This window comes from Trachurus japonicus, chromosome 21 (assembly GCF_045865225.1).
Source record: "Trachurus japonicus isolate A0001 chromosome 21, Traja_1.0".
NCBI lineage: Eukaryota > Metazoa > Chordata > Actinopteri > Carangiformes > Carangidae > Trachurus > Trachurus japonicus.
Genome location: NC_140927.1, coordinates 30,448,163 through 30,465,592, shown reverse-complemented (window position 1 = coordinate 30,465,592; position 17,430 = coordinate 30,448,163). Strand labels below are relative to the sequence as shown.

Sequence of the window (17,430 nt, the reverse complement as noted above, 5' to 3'; positions counted from 1 at the left end):
CATTTTTTTTTTTTAAATCCCAGTTTTCCAGTTGACCAGTGAGACGAGATCCCAGGAAACTGATCAATAATCAATATAAATAAAACACCTGCAGCGACAGCAACAGCAACAACAGCAGTGTGTGTTGTTCCTGCCTGCACATCTGTCCAGCTGTTGTATTTTGCTGTGTGTGTGTGTTTTTTACTGCTGTTGTAATGAACCATGTGATGATGATGATGTGACTCCTCCTCCTCCTCTTCATCTCTCTGCTTCCTCCTACTGAACGGCCTCTCTGCATGTAAGTAACCACCAGTGACAGCTCCTCTATCTATCTATCTATCTATCTATCTATCTATCTATCTATCTATCTATCTATCTATCTATCTATCTATCTATCTATCTATCTATCTATCTATCTATCTCTTCTGTTTATTTCTTTATTAACCCTTTAGCTGCCACTGTCACTGTCGTCTTTTCAGTTTTGTCTCTGTTGCCGTAGAGATCAACAGAAAACGACACAAAGCTGAAACTGTAGCCGAGTGCGTGTCACACCTTGTTGTTGTCCTGTTTGCTGTGATGTTTGTTTGTTTTGACCCGTTTTCTAATCAGACAGTGAAGTACACACACACACACACACACACACACACACAGACACACACACACACACTGTAACTGTAACTGTAAACGTTTGTCCGCCACCTGTTGCCTCGGCGACCCCAGTGACTTGTGGGTAATATTGTGTTTTGCCGGTCAGCAGCCGGAGGAGTCGTGTCGTGTCTTGTCGTGTCGTGTTACAGCGGCCGAGGACACGACGTACAGAGCAGAGGGAATCAAACATGTGACGCTGCGTTTACACAACATCAGAGCTATAAGCAGGATTCAGCTGCAAACAGAGAAATAAAACTGTGATTTAACCCACGAGCTCAGTTCATCAGTGAAGATCAAAGAGAGATTTTCTGATCGTCTGTCAATAGTTAATAGTTTATTTCTCTGTGGAGATTTGAAGCTTTGAAGAAAATAATTAACACTCAGAGTAAAGAGTCAATAAATACTTTCAAAGCTCTGTCGTGTAGTGTCAATTAAGCAATATCACACGAGAGGGAGTGATTATCTGCGGCCTGCGGCCTCGTGCCTACGACCGAATCACACCCGTGCTGATAAACAGTACAACAGCACGACCTCGGATGTGATATTGCTTTTATACAACAGAGCTACGAGCGCATTTTATTAGTTAACAGTAATAAGCTACAGTACAAGCATAGACTGTAAAAAGAATGGACGTAGCGTCCGTGACGTCACCCATTGGTTTGGGGGAGTCTGTTTTGTGCCGCTACTACGGGGGTTTGAACTGCGCCATGTTGGATTCTACTTGCCATATTTGGAGCGGTGCGGCCGTTGGCCAGCCGAGAGCCCGCCCACTGGCCTCGAAGCAGCGGTCTCCGGACCTGTCACTCAACGTTTCCGCGCCCTAATTGGCCAGAACTTTAAACCTAATAATAGTAAAACGGTAGAGTTTTTAAAAAATTCACCCCCCTCAGAGTGTGTGCGGGGGTAGAAACTATCGGTTGAGACCAAAAAAATAAAATGTACCAGGCTGTAAATATGTTTTTTTAAGCTGTAAAATCGGCTATTTTAACATGGGGCTCAATTGGAGTTGCTCCCTTCTGACACCAGCCCCCAGAGGAAGCCCAGGGGTTTGCAGTTTTTTGAACGCGGAAGTGAGCTTCACTTCTCAGACCGACAACTGCCCCCTTGGCTACAAGAGATTATGATTTGTTTGTTTCTTTAATCATTTGGCTCCCCCAACACAAATAGTTCCGCAACTGGAAGGGAGACAAGGCTGTTGCCAGGCAACACGTAAACATTTCCTACTAGCTTGCTACTAGCTACAAGCTGCTATGTATGTAAACACAGTTGAAGTTAAGTAGCCTAGCTGAGCTACGTGGCTAACAACAGCTAACGCTAATATCAAAACACATCACCGTCAAAACGCTATGAGGTTACCACACAGAGTTGTTTTAGAGGGAAATCCAGAGACTGCTTGATGAAAAACTGTCCCCGAAGGCAACGCGCATCAGCGGTTTTGCATGAATTTCCCTCTAAGAAAAAAGAGAGGATTGCCCACGCACTCTTTTAGGATGTCACAGTGATTTTGTTTGCACTTGCACAAACGTTTTCAACCGTGTGGTCTTCTTCAGAGGTAAATTCATACAAAACCACTGATGCGTGTTGCCTTCAGGGACAGTTTTTCATCAACAGTCTCTGAATTTCCCTCTAAAACAACTCTGTCTGGTAACGTTGTGTTATTATCTCATAGCGTGGTGAATGTGCAGGTCACAACTTGTCCACCAGAGCGTTGTGGAGTTGTTGGATTGTGTATTTGATGAGTTTGATGAGGGAAGCCAAGAAATCCCATAATGAGCCTCCGTAGCGTAGCTCTGAGCAGCTCACAGCTCTGCTCCGCCGTTCTAAAAACAACATGCACCGACAATTAAAGGTAACAAACCTACTGCTATGACTATAGGGATTATGGCAATGGGCCAATTTGACAAAATGTTGAACTATCCCTTTAAGCAACACGTTTTCTATAGATACACCAACAGTTCAGATAATCAGGGTTTAATCAACTGCTGGTTTTGTTTCCGTGGCAACAAGGCTCACATAGAGAGCTACTGTACGATCAGATATTGATCGAACACACACGTCTGATCAGCTTTAGGTCGAGTCACCGCTCCACTTCCTGTCTCACACACACACACCACCACACACACACACACACACACCTGTAGTTACACACCTGTGTGTTTTAGAGCCGCTCGCTCTCTCGTTCTCCTCACTGTTGTTACTCAGCTCGCTCATCCACACCTCCACTCACTCCCTCTCTCCCCCCTCCCCCTCTCTCTCTCTCCGTCCAGTGTTCGACCAACTAGACCTGGTGACGTACGAGGAGGTGGTGAAGCTTCCTGCCTTCAAGAGGAAAACACTCGTGTTGCTAGGTGAGTTCATCAGAGGCGAGGAAACCATGGCGACCAAACTGCTGCTGTCGTTGCTCTCTGGCTCCTCCTACAGGTGTAGAGGGAGACTCACTATTACCAGTGATGGGAATAACAGCGTTTAAAATAGAACAAATCTCCTTGTTGTTTACAACTACTTCCGGGTAGAAAACCAGCATGAGAAAAATAAAATGGTGACTGACGAGAGTTTCTAGTAGTATATCTCTTTTTTTTTAGTTTAGACTAATCTGATGTTTGTAAAGTTTATAAAACCAATGATTGGACAAACATTACTATTTATGTGTGCACATTTTTGTAATTAATGATTATCAACCAGGCTAACGGTTAGCTACCTGTTTAACTTTAATAACTCATTGACTCAATAAACGGTCCATGAAAAAATATTTTCTCCAGTGGATATCTGAGTTACAACATGACTGAGCTAACTGGAGTAGTTTCATGTCGTGTCCCACAACGGGAGGGTTTTAACAGCTGACATCCTGATGTTAGCTTAGCTACCGCCATTGGCTTAGCTACCGCCGTTAGTTTAGCTACCACCGTTAGCTTAGCTACTGTTAGCTGTCCCTGTCAGCTGCAGCCACTGATGCTTTCTAGACACTGTGATTCCCCCAAACTGAATAAATACCACACATAGCAACACAAAACACACACACAGAAATAGTAATGTTTCTTCAATCATTTCAGATTTGTCTAAACGGTGATAGGGCGTGAAAAATATTATATATAGCTAAACTCTCCTTTGTTATTGATCTCATTCAAATTACGTGCTGGTTTTCTATCCGGAAGTAGAATGTAAACAACAAGGAAATTCGGTCTATAACTAACAGTGCTACTTTTTTTCAGTAAGGGGTAATCAAAAGAGTTACTGTTAGTTACAACTTACTTTACTTGTAATTAATGACTTTTATCATACGTGCCCAACACTGACTGTTACAGCTCTGACAGTGAACTGACTCACCTTGTCGTTTCACCAACCAGTCAAATGCAATTCATTTTCGATAAATATATCGTTTTGTCTTTATAGTTATTGTGATATTATTATTTAGTGGTCGGCTCGCCCAGCGTTTCCTAGTTTCGTTTTTTCCGGACGCTGCCCGGCGGGTCATGGGAATAACACTAGTTGGCGTTGTTTATGGTCAGAACTACGACGGTATCTGATCGTCTTCCAACCTCTGACTTTCATTCTTGATAAATGAAAACGTTCTTGGCAAATGTTTTCGTTTTCGTCCATCTTGCGCCAGTCCAAGAATTTCACCGTGCACGCCGCAGAGGCTCATGGGAAATGGCAAAATGTTTAATTGTGAACTGAACTTTGAACTAGCTCATGTAGAAAGTGAAGTTTCTCAACACTGTGAACAGTCCAGTACAAACATTTAAATGTGAAGTGCATAAGCAAGAATAGAAGGAGAGACTAAGTCCTATAGAGGAAGGTGAACCAGAAACAAGAGCAGGATGTTTGGAAATGAGCAAACAGAGGATTTAAAGAGATGAAAAGAGCTTTTAGACCGAACTGAGCAGAGGAGATTATTCCAGTCTGATGGAGCTTTAAATTCTTCTTCTTCCTCTTCAGGTGCTCATGGCGTCGGCAGAAGACACATCAAGAACACACTCATCACCAAACACCCCGACAGATTCGCCTACCCCATCCCACGTAAGACACACTCACACACACACACACACACACACACACACACACCGTCTACAAACACACAGGGTTCCCATGCATCCTGGAAAACCTGGAAAACAGCTGACCAATCATCTAGTCATGGAAAACACATGGAAATTGAGAAAAAGGGGTAAAATGTCCTGGAAAAGCTTGAGTTGTCCTGGAAAATTATTTATCACATCAGCTACCAGAGCTCTATTTGATTTCTTTAGACCCCACTAAGGATTTCTTTTCCAAAGATGTGTCCAGAGAGAAAAAGAGAGATGTTTTAGGTGTGGTTTAAAAACAAAAACATGTTTTTGCGATGTTCTACACTGCAAAAACTCAAAATCTTACCAAGAATATTTGTCTTATTTCTAGTCAAAACAAATCTCATTATACCTAAAATATGTATATTTATACATATACATACATAGTTATACATAAAAAAGTAGCTTGTTTTTAGACACTTTTTACTTATTTCAAGCAGATTTTCACTTGAAATAAGTAGAAAAATCTGACAGTGGAGCAAGTTTTTCTTCCTTATTACAAGCACAGAAAACTTGCTTTCACTGGCAGATTTTTCTACTTATTTCAAGTGAAAATTAGTTTGAAACAAGTGAAAATGATCTAAAAACAAGTTCATTTTTAGGTGATGAGTCTTATTTAAAGTGGAAAGAGATTAGTTTTGACTAGAAATGAGACATTTTGACAAGAAATAAGACAAATATTCTTGGAAAGATTTGGAGTTTTTGCGGTGTAGTTAGATAAATTTGTCTTAATTTCTGAGCACGTAAGATATTATTTCATAGATAAGTTGGAGCCATATGTTGCACATCTTTAAATCAAACTTTTTGGGGGTGAGAGAAATGAAATAAATATAGAAACAAACTGGTTGAATGTACAAAATAAAGTACAACTGTCGAACTACAACTTCTCCAAAGCATGAATGGGACGGGGCGATGTGTAAGGCCTAATAGCATGTCTGTCTGACTGTAGCAGCTGAAAATGTCCCAGAAAATGATTACAAGAAAAGAGTGGGAACCCTGCTCACTGTGTGTGTGTGTGTGTGTGTGTGTGTGTGTGTGTGTGTGTGTGTGTGTGTGTGTGTTCGTCCCACAGACACGACCCGACCTCCGAAGAAGGACGAGGAGAACGGGAAGAACTACTACTTTGTGTCCCACGACCAGATGATGCAGGACATCAGCAACAACGAGTACCTGGAGTACGGCAGCCACGAGGACGCCATGTACGGCACCCGGCTGGAAACCATCCGCAAGATCCACCAGCAGGGGCTGGTCGCCATCCTGGACGTGGAGCCACAGGTCTGTGTGGCAAGCCATTTTAAAGGGATAGTTCAACATTTTGGCAAATTGGCCCATTGCCATAATCCCTATAGTCATAGCAGTAGGTTTGTTACCTTTAATTGTTGGTTCGGTGCTCAGAGCAACGGAGGCTTGTGGGATTTCTTGGTTTCCCTTCATCAAACTCATCAAATACACAATCGAACAACTCCACAACGCTCTGGTGGACAAGTTGTGACCTGCACATTCACCACGCTATGAGATAATAACACAACGTTACCACACAGAGTTGTTTTAGAGGGAAATTCATGCAAAACCACTGATGCGCGTTGCCTTCAGGGACAGTTTTTCATCAAGCAGTCTCTGTATTTCCCTCTAAAACAACTCTGTGTGGTAACGTTGTGTTATTATCTCATAGCGTGGTGAATGTGCAGGTCACAACTTGTCCACCAGAGCGTTGTGGAGTTGTTGGATTGTGTATTTGATGAGTTTGATGATGAGGGAAACCAAGAAATCCCATGAGCCTCTGTAGCGTAGCTCTGAGCAGCTCACGGCTCTGTTCCGCTGTTCTAAAAATAGCTTGCACTGACAATTAAAGGTAACGAATCTACTGCTATGACTATAGGGATTATATTATGGCAATGGGCCAATTTGCAAAAATGTTGAACTATCCCTTTAAACTAAGTTTTGACTAGGCGAAATGATGTTGTAGATATCTCAAACTGGAATTACTATTAGTCGTAATTCAGTTGCAGATATCCGTTATTCACATAGCGGATATCTGCAACTGAATTGGAGATATCTGTAATGACAAACCTAAATACATGAATGGTGTCATTTGTCCAATAGGAAGAATATAGCTGTGGATCAAAACTGAATTACAGATATCCTGAATGAAAAATCCAACTATTCAAAATGTAATTACGACAAGTCAGAAAGACGACGTTGATATCTACAATGTTCATTCCGGAGAGTCAAACTTTTAAAGCTTTTAAATGTCAAATCCGTTTGTGGAGATGTATTGACTCTAACACCTGGTTCTCCATCAGGCCCTGAAGGTCCTGCGAACGGCAGAATTCGCCCCGTACGTCGTGTTTATAGCTGCACCAACCATCACACCAGGAATCAATGAGGTAGGAGAACACACACACACACACACACACAGTGATACTCTACTGTCACTGAACTTGATGTGAATTAATCCAAACTACAGCTCCACGTCCTCGCTGGTTAAAAATATAATAGGAAACAATTTCACTTTAATAAAAAAAAAAAAGAAACTGATGGAGTTTAAAAGTTTGGAGTAAAACTGATGAGTTGTTGTTTCTGCTCTTTTCTGGTTTTCAACGTTGGTTTTATTTCAACTTTTTCGAGTTTGATACAAGAAGAGAAGCTGAAGCTACGAAGTTATTATTTAAAAGTAAATTTTAAAAAATGAATAATCAATAATCAAAATATCAGTGATACTACGACGGAGTATTAGGGCCACATTGAGAAAAAAAAAGAAAAACACAAACCTCGAGAATAAAGTCATAAATTTACAAGAATAAAGTCGTACATTTACGAGAATAAAGTCGTACATTTCATACGAGAATAAAGTCGTATATTTACGAGAATAAAGTCGTACATTTCATACAAGAATAAAGTCGTAAATTTACAAGAATAAAGTCGTACATTTACGAGAATAACGTCGTACATTTACGAGAACAAAGTCGTAAATTTACAAGAATAAAGTCGTACATTTACGAGAATAAAGTCGTACATTTACGAGAATAAAGTCGTACATTTACGAGAATAAAGTCATACATTTCCTTCGAGAAAAAAGTCATAACATTACGAGAATAAAGTCGTACATTTCATACGCGAATAAAGTCGTAAATTTACAAGAACTTCATTCTCGAAGTTTGTGGTTTGTGATGTTTTTATTTGTCGATGTGGCCCTAATACTCCGTCGTCGTAGTGATACAGAGCAGATTCACCTGTTCATTTATAATATGTAAATTTCCTGCTCACTGATTCTAATCAGACTAATCACACTCATCTATTCATTATTTTCATGTCTAATTTGTTTATTTGTTTATTTTTACATCTTATTGTTTATTAACTGGTCATTGATATTTTTTCTTTAACTTGTTCAGATTCTCTCTCTCTCTCTCTCTCTCTTCACTAACCATCATTTACTCTGGTCGTCATGAGAACAAGCGTCTCCGTCTCTCTCTCTCTCTCTTTTACATTCATCCTTTTGCACTCCTTTATTTCTGCATGCTGCATGTGTGTGTGTTGTTGCCGCCGTCGCCGTCATCAGACGCCTCGGTGGTGTCGAACGCTGCCTGTGAGTAACACCTGACCTGTGTGTGTGTGTGTGTGTGTGTGTGTGTGTGTGTCCTGGTCACTTCTCTGGTCAGACTGTGTGTGTGTGTGTGTGTGTGTGTGTCAGAAAATAAAACAAAAAAGGAAAAAAAATGCAGCTAAAATCATTTTCATTTCATCATTTTCACATCCTCACACAGCCTTCACTCTGTCTCTGCTAGGTTCATTTTGATCATTGCAACTTCCTGGTAAAATAATAATAATAATGATTAAAATGAATGAAAATGAATGAATTAATGATTAAATTATTATTAATTCATTGTGCTGGAGGATTTTTTTTATAACACATAGTGATGATGGAGAACATACAGCATCAGACTGTTTATTTACCAGACACATGGGAGATTTGACTGTTACAGTCGCATTGTAGCATAGAAGGTAAAAAATGAAAGGTATAAAATATAAAAAAAACCAAACATATAGAAATAAAAAACAAAGAGAGAGAAAGACGTTCTGTATAGTTATGTGCTAAATTATTCCAACAGTATATCTATAATAATATACACACACCAATGAACGTCATATGTCTAAATCTGGTTCATGTTCAGTTTAAAGGGATAGTTCAACATTTTGGCAAATTGGCCCCATTGCCATAATCCCTATAGTCATAGCAGTAGGTTTGTTACCTTTAATTGTCGGTGCAAACTGTTTTTAGAACGGCGGAGCAGAGCCGTGAGCTGCTCAGAGCTACGCTACGGAGGCTCATGAGATTTCTTGGTTTCAAACTCATCAAACTCATCAAATACACAATCCAACAACTCCACAACGCTCTGGTGGACAAGTTGTGAGCTGCACATTCACCACGCTATGAGATAATAACACAACGTTACCAGACAGAGTTGTTTTAGAGGGAAATTCATGCAAAACCGCTGATGTGCGTTGCCTTCAGGGACAGTTTTTCATCAAGCAGTCTCTGTATTTCCCTCTAAAACAACTCTGTCTGGTAACGTTGTGTTATTATCTCATAGCGTGGTGAATGTGGAGGTCACAACTTGTCCACCAGAGCGTTGTGGAGTTGTTGGATTGTTTATTTGATGAGTTTGATGAGGGAAACCAAAAAAAATCCCATAATGAGCCTCCGTAGCGTAGCTCTGAGCAGCTCACAGCTCTGCTCCGCCGTTCTAAAAATAGCTTGCACCGACAATTAAAGGTAACGAACCTACTGCTATGACTATAGGGATTATGGCAATGGGCCAATTTGACAAAATGTTAAACTATCCCTATTTGAGTTGATTTAACTGTATTGAATCAGCACAAACACACAGAGCTTCACCTGTCAATCAGTGTCTAACTCCTCCTCCTCCTCCTCCTCCTCTTCCTCCTCCTCCTCCTCCTCAGGACGAGTCTCTGCAGCGGCTGCAGAAGGAGTCGGAGATCCTACAGAAGACGTACGCCCACTACTTCGACCAGACCATCATCAACAACGAGATCGACGAGACCATCAGACACCTGGAGGAGGCCATCGACCTGGTCTGCACCACCAGCCAGTGGGTCCCCGTGTCCTGGGTCTACTGACCTTCTCCTCTTCCTCCTGCTCCTCCTCTTCCTCCTCCTCCTCCTCCTCCTCCTCCTCCTCCTCTTCCTCCCATCACTCCCAGTTGAAACCAGAACAAAGACAAAACAGCGATGGGAATCAAACGTCTCCACACTGCACTCGATGGACAAAACACCCTCAGCGTCTCGTGACAGCGACCACAGCGTTCAGCCCCAGACCTCCTCTCTTCTTCTTCCTCCTCCTCCTCCTCTTCTTCCTCCTCCTCCAGCAACAACAGCAACAACAACAGCGGCTGTCGGACTCTTCGCCCTGACACTCGACCTCGTCATAGTGTTGTAAAAAAACAAAGAAAAAACAGAGTTTAAACAAAAAAAAAAAGTGAATATTGTCATGTCTGTTCTAGCTAGGAGGCAACATTTTTGTAGATGTTTGTTTTAAAGAGACAGTACTGCTCCTCCAACGCCATCAAAGCCCCCCCCCCCCCCCCCTGCCCCTCCCCCCACCCACGCCATCAAAGCCCGCCCCCACCCACGCCCGCCATCACATGGTCGTCCTGTCGGCGGTCGGGCGGCGTCAGACTGAAGTAAAAAGCACAGAAACAGACTCCACCTGACGCCTCCTTCGCTGACCTTCTGTTCTTTTCTACGCTCAGATTATTACATCCTCATGGTCTGTTCCTGTTGTTAAAGGGATAGTTCAACATATTGCCATAATCCCTATAGTCATAGCAGTAGGTTCGTTACCTTTAATTGTCGCGTTGCAAGCTATTTTTAGAACGGCGGAGCAGAGCCGTGAGCTGCTCAGAGCTACGCTACGGAGGCTCATGGGATTTCTTGGTTTCCCTCATCAAACTCATCAAATACACAATCCAACAACTCCACAACGCTCTGGTGGACAAGTTGTGAGCTGCACATTCACCACGCTATGAGATAATAACACAACGTTACCAGACAGAGTTGTTTTAGAGGGAAATACAGAGACTGCTTGATGAAAAACTGTCCCTGAAGGCAACGCGCATCAGCGGTTTTGCATGTATTTCCCTCTAAAACAACTCTGTCTGGTAACGTTGTGTTATTATCTCATAGCGTGGTGAATGTGCAGGTCACAACTTGTCCACCAGAGCGTTGTGGAGTTGTTGGATTGTGTATTTGATGAGTTTGATGAGGGAAACCAAGAAATCCCATAATGAGCCTCCGTAGCGTAGCTCTGAGCAGCTCACGGCTCTGCTCCGCCGTTCTAAAAACAGCTTGCACCGACAATTAAAAGGTAACGAACCTACTCCTAAAACTATAGGGATTATTATAGCAATGGGCCAATTTGCCAAAACGTTGGACTATCCCTTTAACTCTGGGTACATACACTTTACACCTGCCCCCCCCCCCCCCCTGCAGTTACTGTCTCTTCTAAATGAATCCATCAATGTTTTAGAGATTTGAATGAGGTTATCATGCATGTGGACATTTGCAAGCTTCCATGCTGTCAGTCAGTCAGTCAGTCAGTCAGTCAGTGTTTCCCCCCGTGTCCCTCTGTAACCCCCCCCCCCCTCCCTCTCCCCCTCCCTCCCTCCCTCCATCCACCCCCCAAACCCTCCCCAGAAACTAAAGACAAACATGTGCTTAAAAAAACAAAAAAACATTCCAGCTGTTTGGAAAAACTGAACTCAGCCAAGGGAAGCAAGAGGAGGCAAGAAAAAACGGACGTTGACTTGACACCTATGCACATCCCTTGCATTTCGGGTGACATTTCTAAACCACAGATTTATAATAATAACAATAATAATAATAATAACAACAATGATGATGATGATGATGATGATGATAAGTAATAATAACAACAATGATTGAAAAAAACAAAAAAACGAACAAAAAAAAAGCGATCGACCATGTAGTGAGATGTGTTTGTAAAAAAGAAAATCAAATAAAAGTCTTGATTTTTTTTTTTCTTTCCTCTTTTTGATTTGTCATACACTAATAAATGAAAAAAGAAAATAAATGAGAATAAACAGGAAGAATTTCACCTTATTCCTCATTCGCCCGTTTCAGAAATGTCAGAGTTTCGGTGTCTGATCCAGTTCGACTGTGGACGAGAGATGAAAAATGCTAAAGAAAAGATGGACTTTTATTCTGAAACTGTGTAAAGAAAGAAAAAAAACGCCTGCAAAACAAAGTGTGTGAACTCCATCGAGGGACGAGGAGGCAGCGTGTGACCGCGAACAACGTGACGGACTGACGTACAACTCTCTACCCAACCCCCTCGACCCCCCCACCCTGTGTAAATGATACGAGTTCTTCAGTATGAACAGTTTTTTAAATATATTTCCTTTTATGTGTTGGAAAAACAAACCCTGGAGTGGCTCTTCTTTGGTTTTTATTTTTATTTTATTGATTTTCCAACTGCACACGAGCATCACTTAAGCTGACTTACTGGATCAATTCAATTGTGATCCAATTCAATATTGATCCATTTAAAGGGATACGCCAACATTTTTTTTTTTTACGTGTCTTGCCTCACTCCCGAGTCCATGACCAGCAGATAGACACCATCCTTTCGACTGTGCGTGCAGTAACAAGGGAGATAGAGCCGTATCGTCCGTAATTAGCTTAGCTCAAACACTGGAAGTGTATGGGTAGTGTTAGCCTGCCTCCCCTAACACCCGTTGCCCTTTACATACAGAAAACCATGAGGATAGAATTTGTGCTTTTACTTTGAAACAGGAAGCTAACCTACCCTCGATGTAGCTAGCTTGAACCAAAATAAACCGTCTTTGCTTGAACCCTCCGTTTTGACCGATCTCGTCCCGTTAGCGGCATTTGACCGCTCAAGATGAGTTTTGTCAGCTCTGAGACGAAGATCGGCCCGCCGGTTTCCGTTGCTGAAGAGTTGCTGAAGAGTTTCTCTGATGACTTTAGGTGGAGGCAGGCTAACACTACCCATACACTTCCAGTGTTTGAGCTAAGCTAATTAGCGACTTTAGGTGGAGGCAGGCTAACACTACCTATACACTTCCAGTGTTTGAGCTAAGCTAATTACGGCGATACGGCTCTATCTCCCTTGTTACTGCACGCACAGTCGAAAGGATGGTGTCTATCTGCTGGTCATGGACTCGGGAGTGAGGCAAGACACGAAAAAAAAAAAGTTGGCGTATCCCTTTAATATGATCCACTACAGGACACGGTGCAACTCTTTAGTACAGTTGTGGGTGATAATTGCGCAGATCTTACAGAGGAAACAGGAAATTGCATCAAAAGATCGATCTAAGGATTTTATTAATCGATAAATATAATCAAATTTTAAGAGTTTAAACTGATTTACATGAATGACAAGTCCTGCAGAAAAAAAAGCAATTAAAGTCTTTCTAAAATTATTTACTGTATGAAAAAAAGGTAACTCTTTAATTGACAGGTCATTTATTACATGATAATGTCAAGAAACAGCCTAGAATAACGGTTAGTTTCATAGTAACGTCATGTTTTTCATAAAGGCAAAAGATTACACATGCTTTTCATGCTTTGAGTTTTTTGGGAAAGGCCAGAATTTTTCTCCACCAAGTCCTTGGAATTGACCGTACGTTATTTATTTCTGGGCCATTTCTACATAATCAATCTAAGAATTGTATGAATCGATATCAGATATTTTGAATGAAGATCGATATGAATCGGATCATCGATTTTTTAAAACCTAGCCCTGGCTACACTCAACTGTGTAAAGTCATAAAACATCATATTATAATAAGTTATAGTGAGTCATAGGATACTGTGAGAGGCAGATCGATCAATAACCTGATAGAAAACCGAAGACAAGAGGCTGAGTCAATGATACAGAGGGAAATACAACAATTATCTTGGATAGAAACAACATCTAGGAGATAAAACACTATACTATACATACATAAGTATACAAGATGATGTACTCCATATATGATTATGTAAATATATATCTGTATATATTCTATATTTTTACATATATAAATCTATATTTATTTATACAACACATTTCTTCACATATTCTATCTACCTACTTTATTTATTTACAGTTAACTAGTTCAGTTTTATCAGATTTCTCTCATTGATCAACACCAAAGTTTAGTTTCTGTTTCAGCTGACTTCCTGTTTATTTCAACCCAGTTTACAGTGATCAATCACTTCCATTGATCAAAGGTCTGGAACAGAATCAGTTCTATACAGATGATGAATGATCAATACGTCTCTTTTTAGGGGTCATTTGTGGTCGTTTCATAGTTTTAATTTATAAAAAAGTCAAGGTTTGAACTGATTCATCATCAGATCTGATGATGAATCAATTCAAACTCGATATGTAAACTAATCAATAACCCAGAGAGAGAGAGCTGTTGGAGCTGTTTGAGCCGTTGGGCCTGTGAGCCTGGACTCAGTTGACCTTTTGTGATTTCAATCAGAGAGTGAGTGATGAGAGTGTTGTGTGTTGTGTAATAAAATCCCAGTGCGGCGTCGACATGTGGACGAGGGCGTGACGACTGATTATTATTCTGCTCTTTATCACAGTCGAGAAACAACAGCAACAACAGGAGTTCGTCCTCAGTCCGAATGAGGATGAAACTACTGGAAACTTATCAAGGATGCAAATATGAAAATAAATGATCCTGTCAAACATTTATTCTATCGTGTTTATAACTGAGGTTTAAAGGTCAAGGTTTGTTTTTATGCTCAATGTGCTGGACAAGCTTTAAAGCAGAAGTAAGTGGAATGTTTGTGTTAAAGCAGAAGTAAGCGATCCGGTCGTTTTGGCTAATGCTGCGTTCCAGGCAGGCTTTTTGAAACTGTAAATTACAGCTTCATGTCACGACTTACGACTTTGTAGCGTTCCAGGCAACCCACTCGTGTTTTTCCGACCTGTTTTACCTGTGAAAGTCACTATAACGGCCACTCGTAACTTCTGACCCATGAACTCGTACCAGATCCAACTGGTACGACTTTACAGGTCGGAAAAACACGAGTTACGGGCTGCCTTGAACGCACCATAACGTCTTATCAGCCGATGGAGTTAGCAGCCCCCGCCCTCGTCATGGATCTATTGGTCCTCGTCCCTACTTCACCACATTCAGGCGCATCCCTTGGCTGCACACACAGAGAGGACTGCCCCTTTATGCCGTTCTCTCTCCTCATTGGATAAAGGTTGTAGGATACGAGAAAAGTTTTCTCCTCGGTTCAGAGCAGAGCAGAGTGACTGACAGACCCGTGTTTCAGACCAAACACTCTATGTAAGTGATTGCTGTCGGAAGATATAACTATTTAAGACTTATATTAACACAAAAATATCGCTTACTTCTGTTTTAAAGTAATACAAAACAACTTTGTCTCCGTTGTCAGACAAAGACTTTAATGATGACCAATCTATGACATTATTATTATTGATCTTGCGTGTCTTGCCTCCCTCTCGAGTCCATGACCAGCAGATAGACACCATCCTTTCGACTGTGCGTGCAGTAACAAGGGAGATAGAGCCGTATCGCCCGTAATTAGCTTAGCTCAAACACTGGAAGTGTATGGGTAGTGTTAGCCTGCCTCCACCTAAAGTCATCAGAGAAACTCTTCAGCAACTCTAAACGGAAACCGGTGGGCCGATCTTCGTCTCAGAGCTGACAAAACTCTCTGGTAAGGCATCTTGAGCGGTCAAATGCCGCTAACAGGACGAGATCGGTCAAAACGGAGGGTTCAAGCAAAGACGCTTTATTTTGGTTCAAGCTAGCTACATCGAGGGTAGGTTAGCTTCCTGTTTCAAAGTAAAAGCACAAATTCTATCCTCATGGTTTTCTGTATGTAAAGGGCAACGGGTGTTTTATTTTGTGAAAGTAACCGGAAGTGCGTTGGTCACAACGGCTAGCTTGAGTAGCGCTAAATTCGTCCAAACAAAATTGTAAACAGCTGGTATTTAGACAAATTAACGACACACTGCTGATCTAAACGGCTACTTTCTCGCTTAAAAATGTTTGAAATGTGGATAAAGTGATATATTTACAGAGTTTAGAGCTAAAATGAAATCAGCTTCTGACTGCTGATTTCAGCTCGGGTAGGAGGCAGGCTAACACTACCCATACACTTCCAGTGTTTGAGCTAAGCTAATCACGGGCGATACGGCTCTATCTCCCTTGTTACTGCACACACAGTCGAAAGGATGGTGTCTATCTGCTGGTCATGGACTCGGGAGTGAGGCAAGACATGTGAATAAAAAATGTTGGCGTAAAAACAAGTTGATCAATCTGAAAATACTCAAATTTGTTTTTTCTTCCAGCTTCTTCAACCCGTTCTCCTGCCAGTCACTGAATCTGATCGACTGAGTCTCTGTTTGCAATCACAGGATTATACTTACACACTGCAAAAACTCAAAATCTTACCAAGAATATTTGTCTTATTTCTAGTCAAAAACAAATCTCATTATACTTAAAATAATCTGATAGTGGAGCAAGTTTTTCTTCCTTATTACAAGCACAAAAAACTTCCTTTCACTGGCAGATTTTTCTACTTATTTCAAGTGAAAATTTGTTTGAAACAAGTGAAAATGATCTAAAAACAAGTTAATTTTTAGGTGATGAGTCTTGTTTAAAGTGGAAAGAGATTAGTCTTGACTAGAAATTAGACAAATATTCTTGGAAAGATTTTGAGTGTTTGCAGTGCATGTATAAACTCACCTGTTCTGCGGCCAGGAGGCGCACCTTTGTTGCGTTGGCAGCCATCTGTTTGCACGTCAGTTATATTGACGTCATCATCTAATAATGTGTGTATCATACCTGATCCAGGTGTGACTCAGTTATGACGCTTGTTTTTTTGTGCAGTCATTATTAAAGTGAAATTAAAGTGAATCTACCACTGTTCCTCTGCCAAACCACTGTCATTAACTTCCTGCTACCTGTTCACACCTGTACACACTTATACACACACCTGTACACACTTATACACACACCTGTACACACCTTTAACCTGCCTCTGCTCAAACTATGACAACCCGTAGCTACCTACATTAAAGCTCCTGTACCACTGTGTAAAATGAATCTGCCGAAAGCAAAAGTCACTTATTATGCAGAATCATTATTATTATTTACGCATTATTATTACTTTAATGTTGCACATGGAAAACATGGAGCTAATTTTGGAAAGATAACTCTATTCAAATGAATCCTATATTAATAAACTGTTTGTATACAATCATTCTAATGATTTTATATTCTGGTAGGTGAGAAATATGGGAGATACATTCGCTGTCAGGGAGATAATATAGGCTTATGTACTTTTAAATTACAATTTAAATGCTTGATCTTGATCTTTTGAGGGATTTAGAGCAACACCTTTTTTTCCACAGGTCCAAATGTTTCCAATTCATTTCCTAGAGAGAGTGAATTCTTAGAAAGGTGCATGGACAGCACAGTTAATAAAAAAGAGACAGTGCCCATTTAATTAAATTCCAAGTAATTACTATAATAACCAAGATAGTCTTTTTAGTCGGTGCAGAGCAGGTCAGATGAAAATATGAGGCAAGTGTCCAATTTTCAACCCATGTGGTTTTTAAACACTTCCAATTTTAAACATTTAAACTGATTTACATGAATGACAAGTCCTGCAGAAAGAAAAGGAATTAAAGTCTTATTTTTAT

The 17,430-nt window shown here is 40.9% G+C and overlaps 1 protein-coding gene across 8 annotated transcripts in view; it reads left to right on the top strand.

Annotated features, from left to right (window-relative positions):
* caska (calcium/calmodulin-dependent serine protein kinase a) overlaps positions 1 to 10,023 on the top strand; it is a 211,098-nt gene extending 201,075 nt beyond the window's left edge. For 3 of the 8 annotated variants that reach the window (XM_085766078.1, XM_085766085.1, XM_085766082.1), the window contains 5 exons: positions 2,910 to 2,975; positions 4,564 to 4,644; positions 5,761 to 5,963; positions 6,992 to 7,075; positions 9,651 to 10,023. In XM_085766078.1, coding sequence (XP_085622204.1) covers positions 2,910 to 2,975; positions 4,564 to 4,644; positions 5,761 to 5,963; positions 6,992 to 7,075; positions 9,651 to 9,827 — 611 coding nt within the window. In that variant the 3' untranslated portion in view covers positions 9,828 to 10,023. Of the gene's footprint in view, positions 1 to 2,894; positions 2,976 to 4,563; positions 4,645 to 5,760; positions 5,964 to 6,991; positions 7,076 to 9,650 lie in introns of all 8 variants that reach the window. The other 5 variants (XM_085766084.1, XM_085766079.1, XM_085766083.1 and 2 more) reach the window with 2 other exon arrangements.
* Positions 10,024 to 17,430: the final 7,407 nt, after the last annotated feature.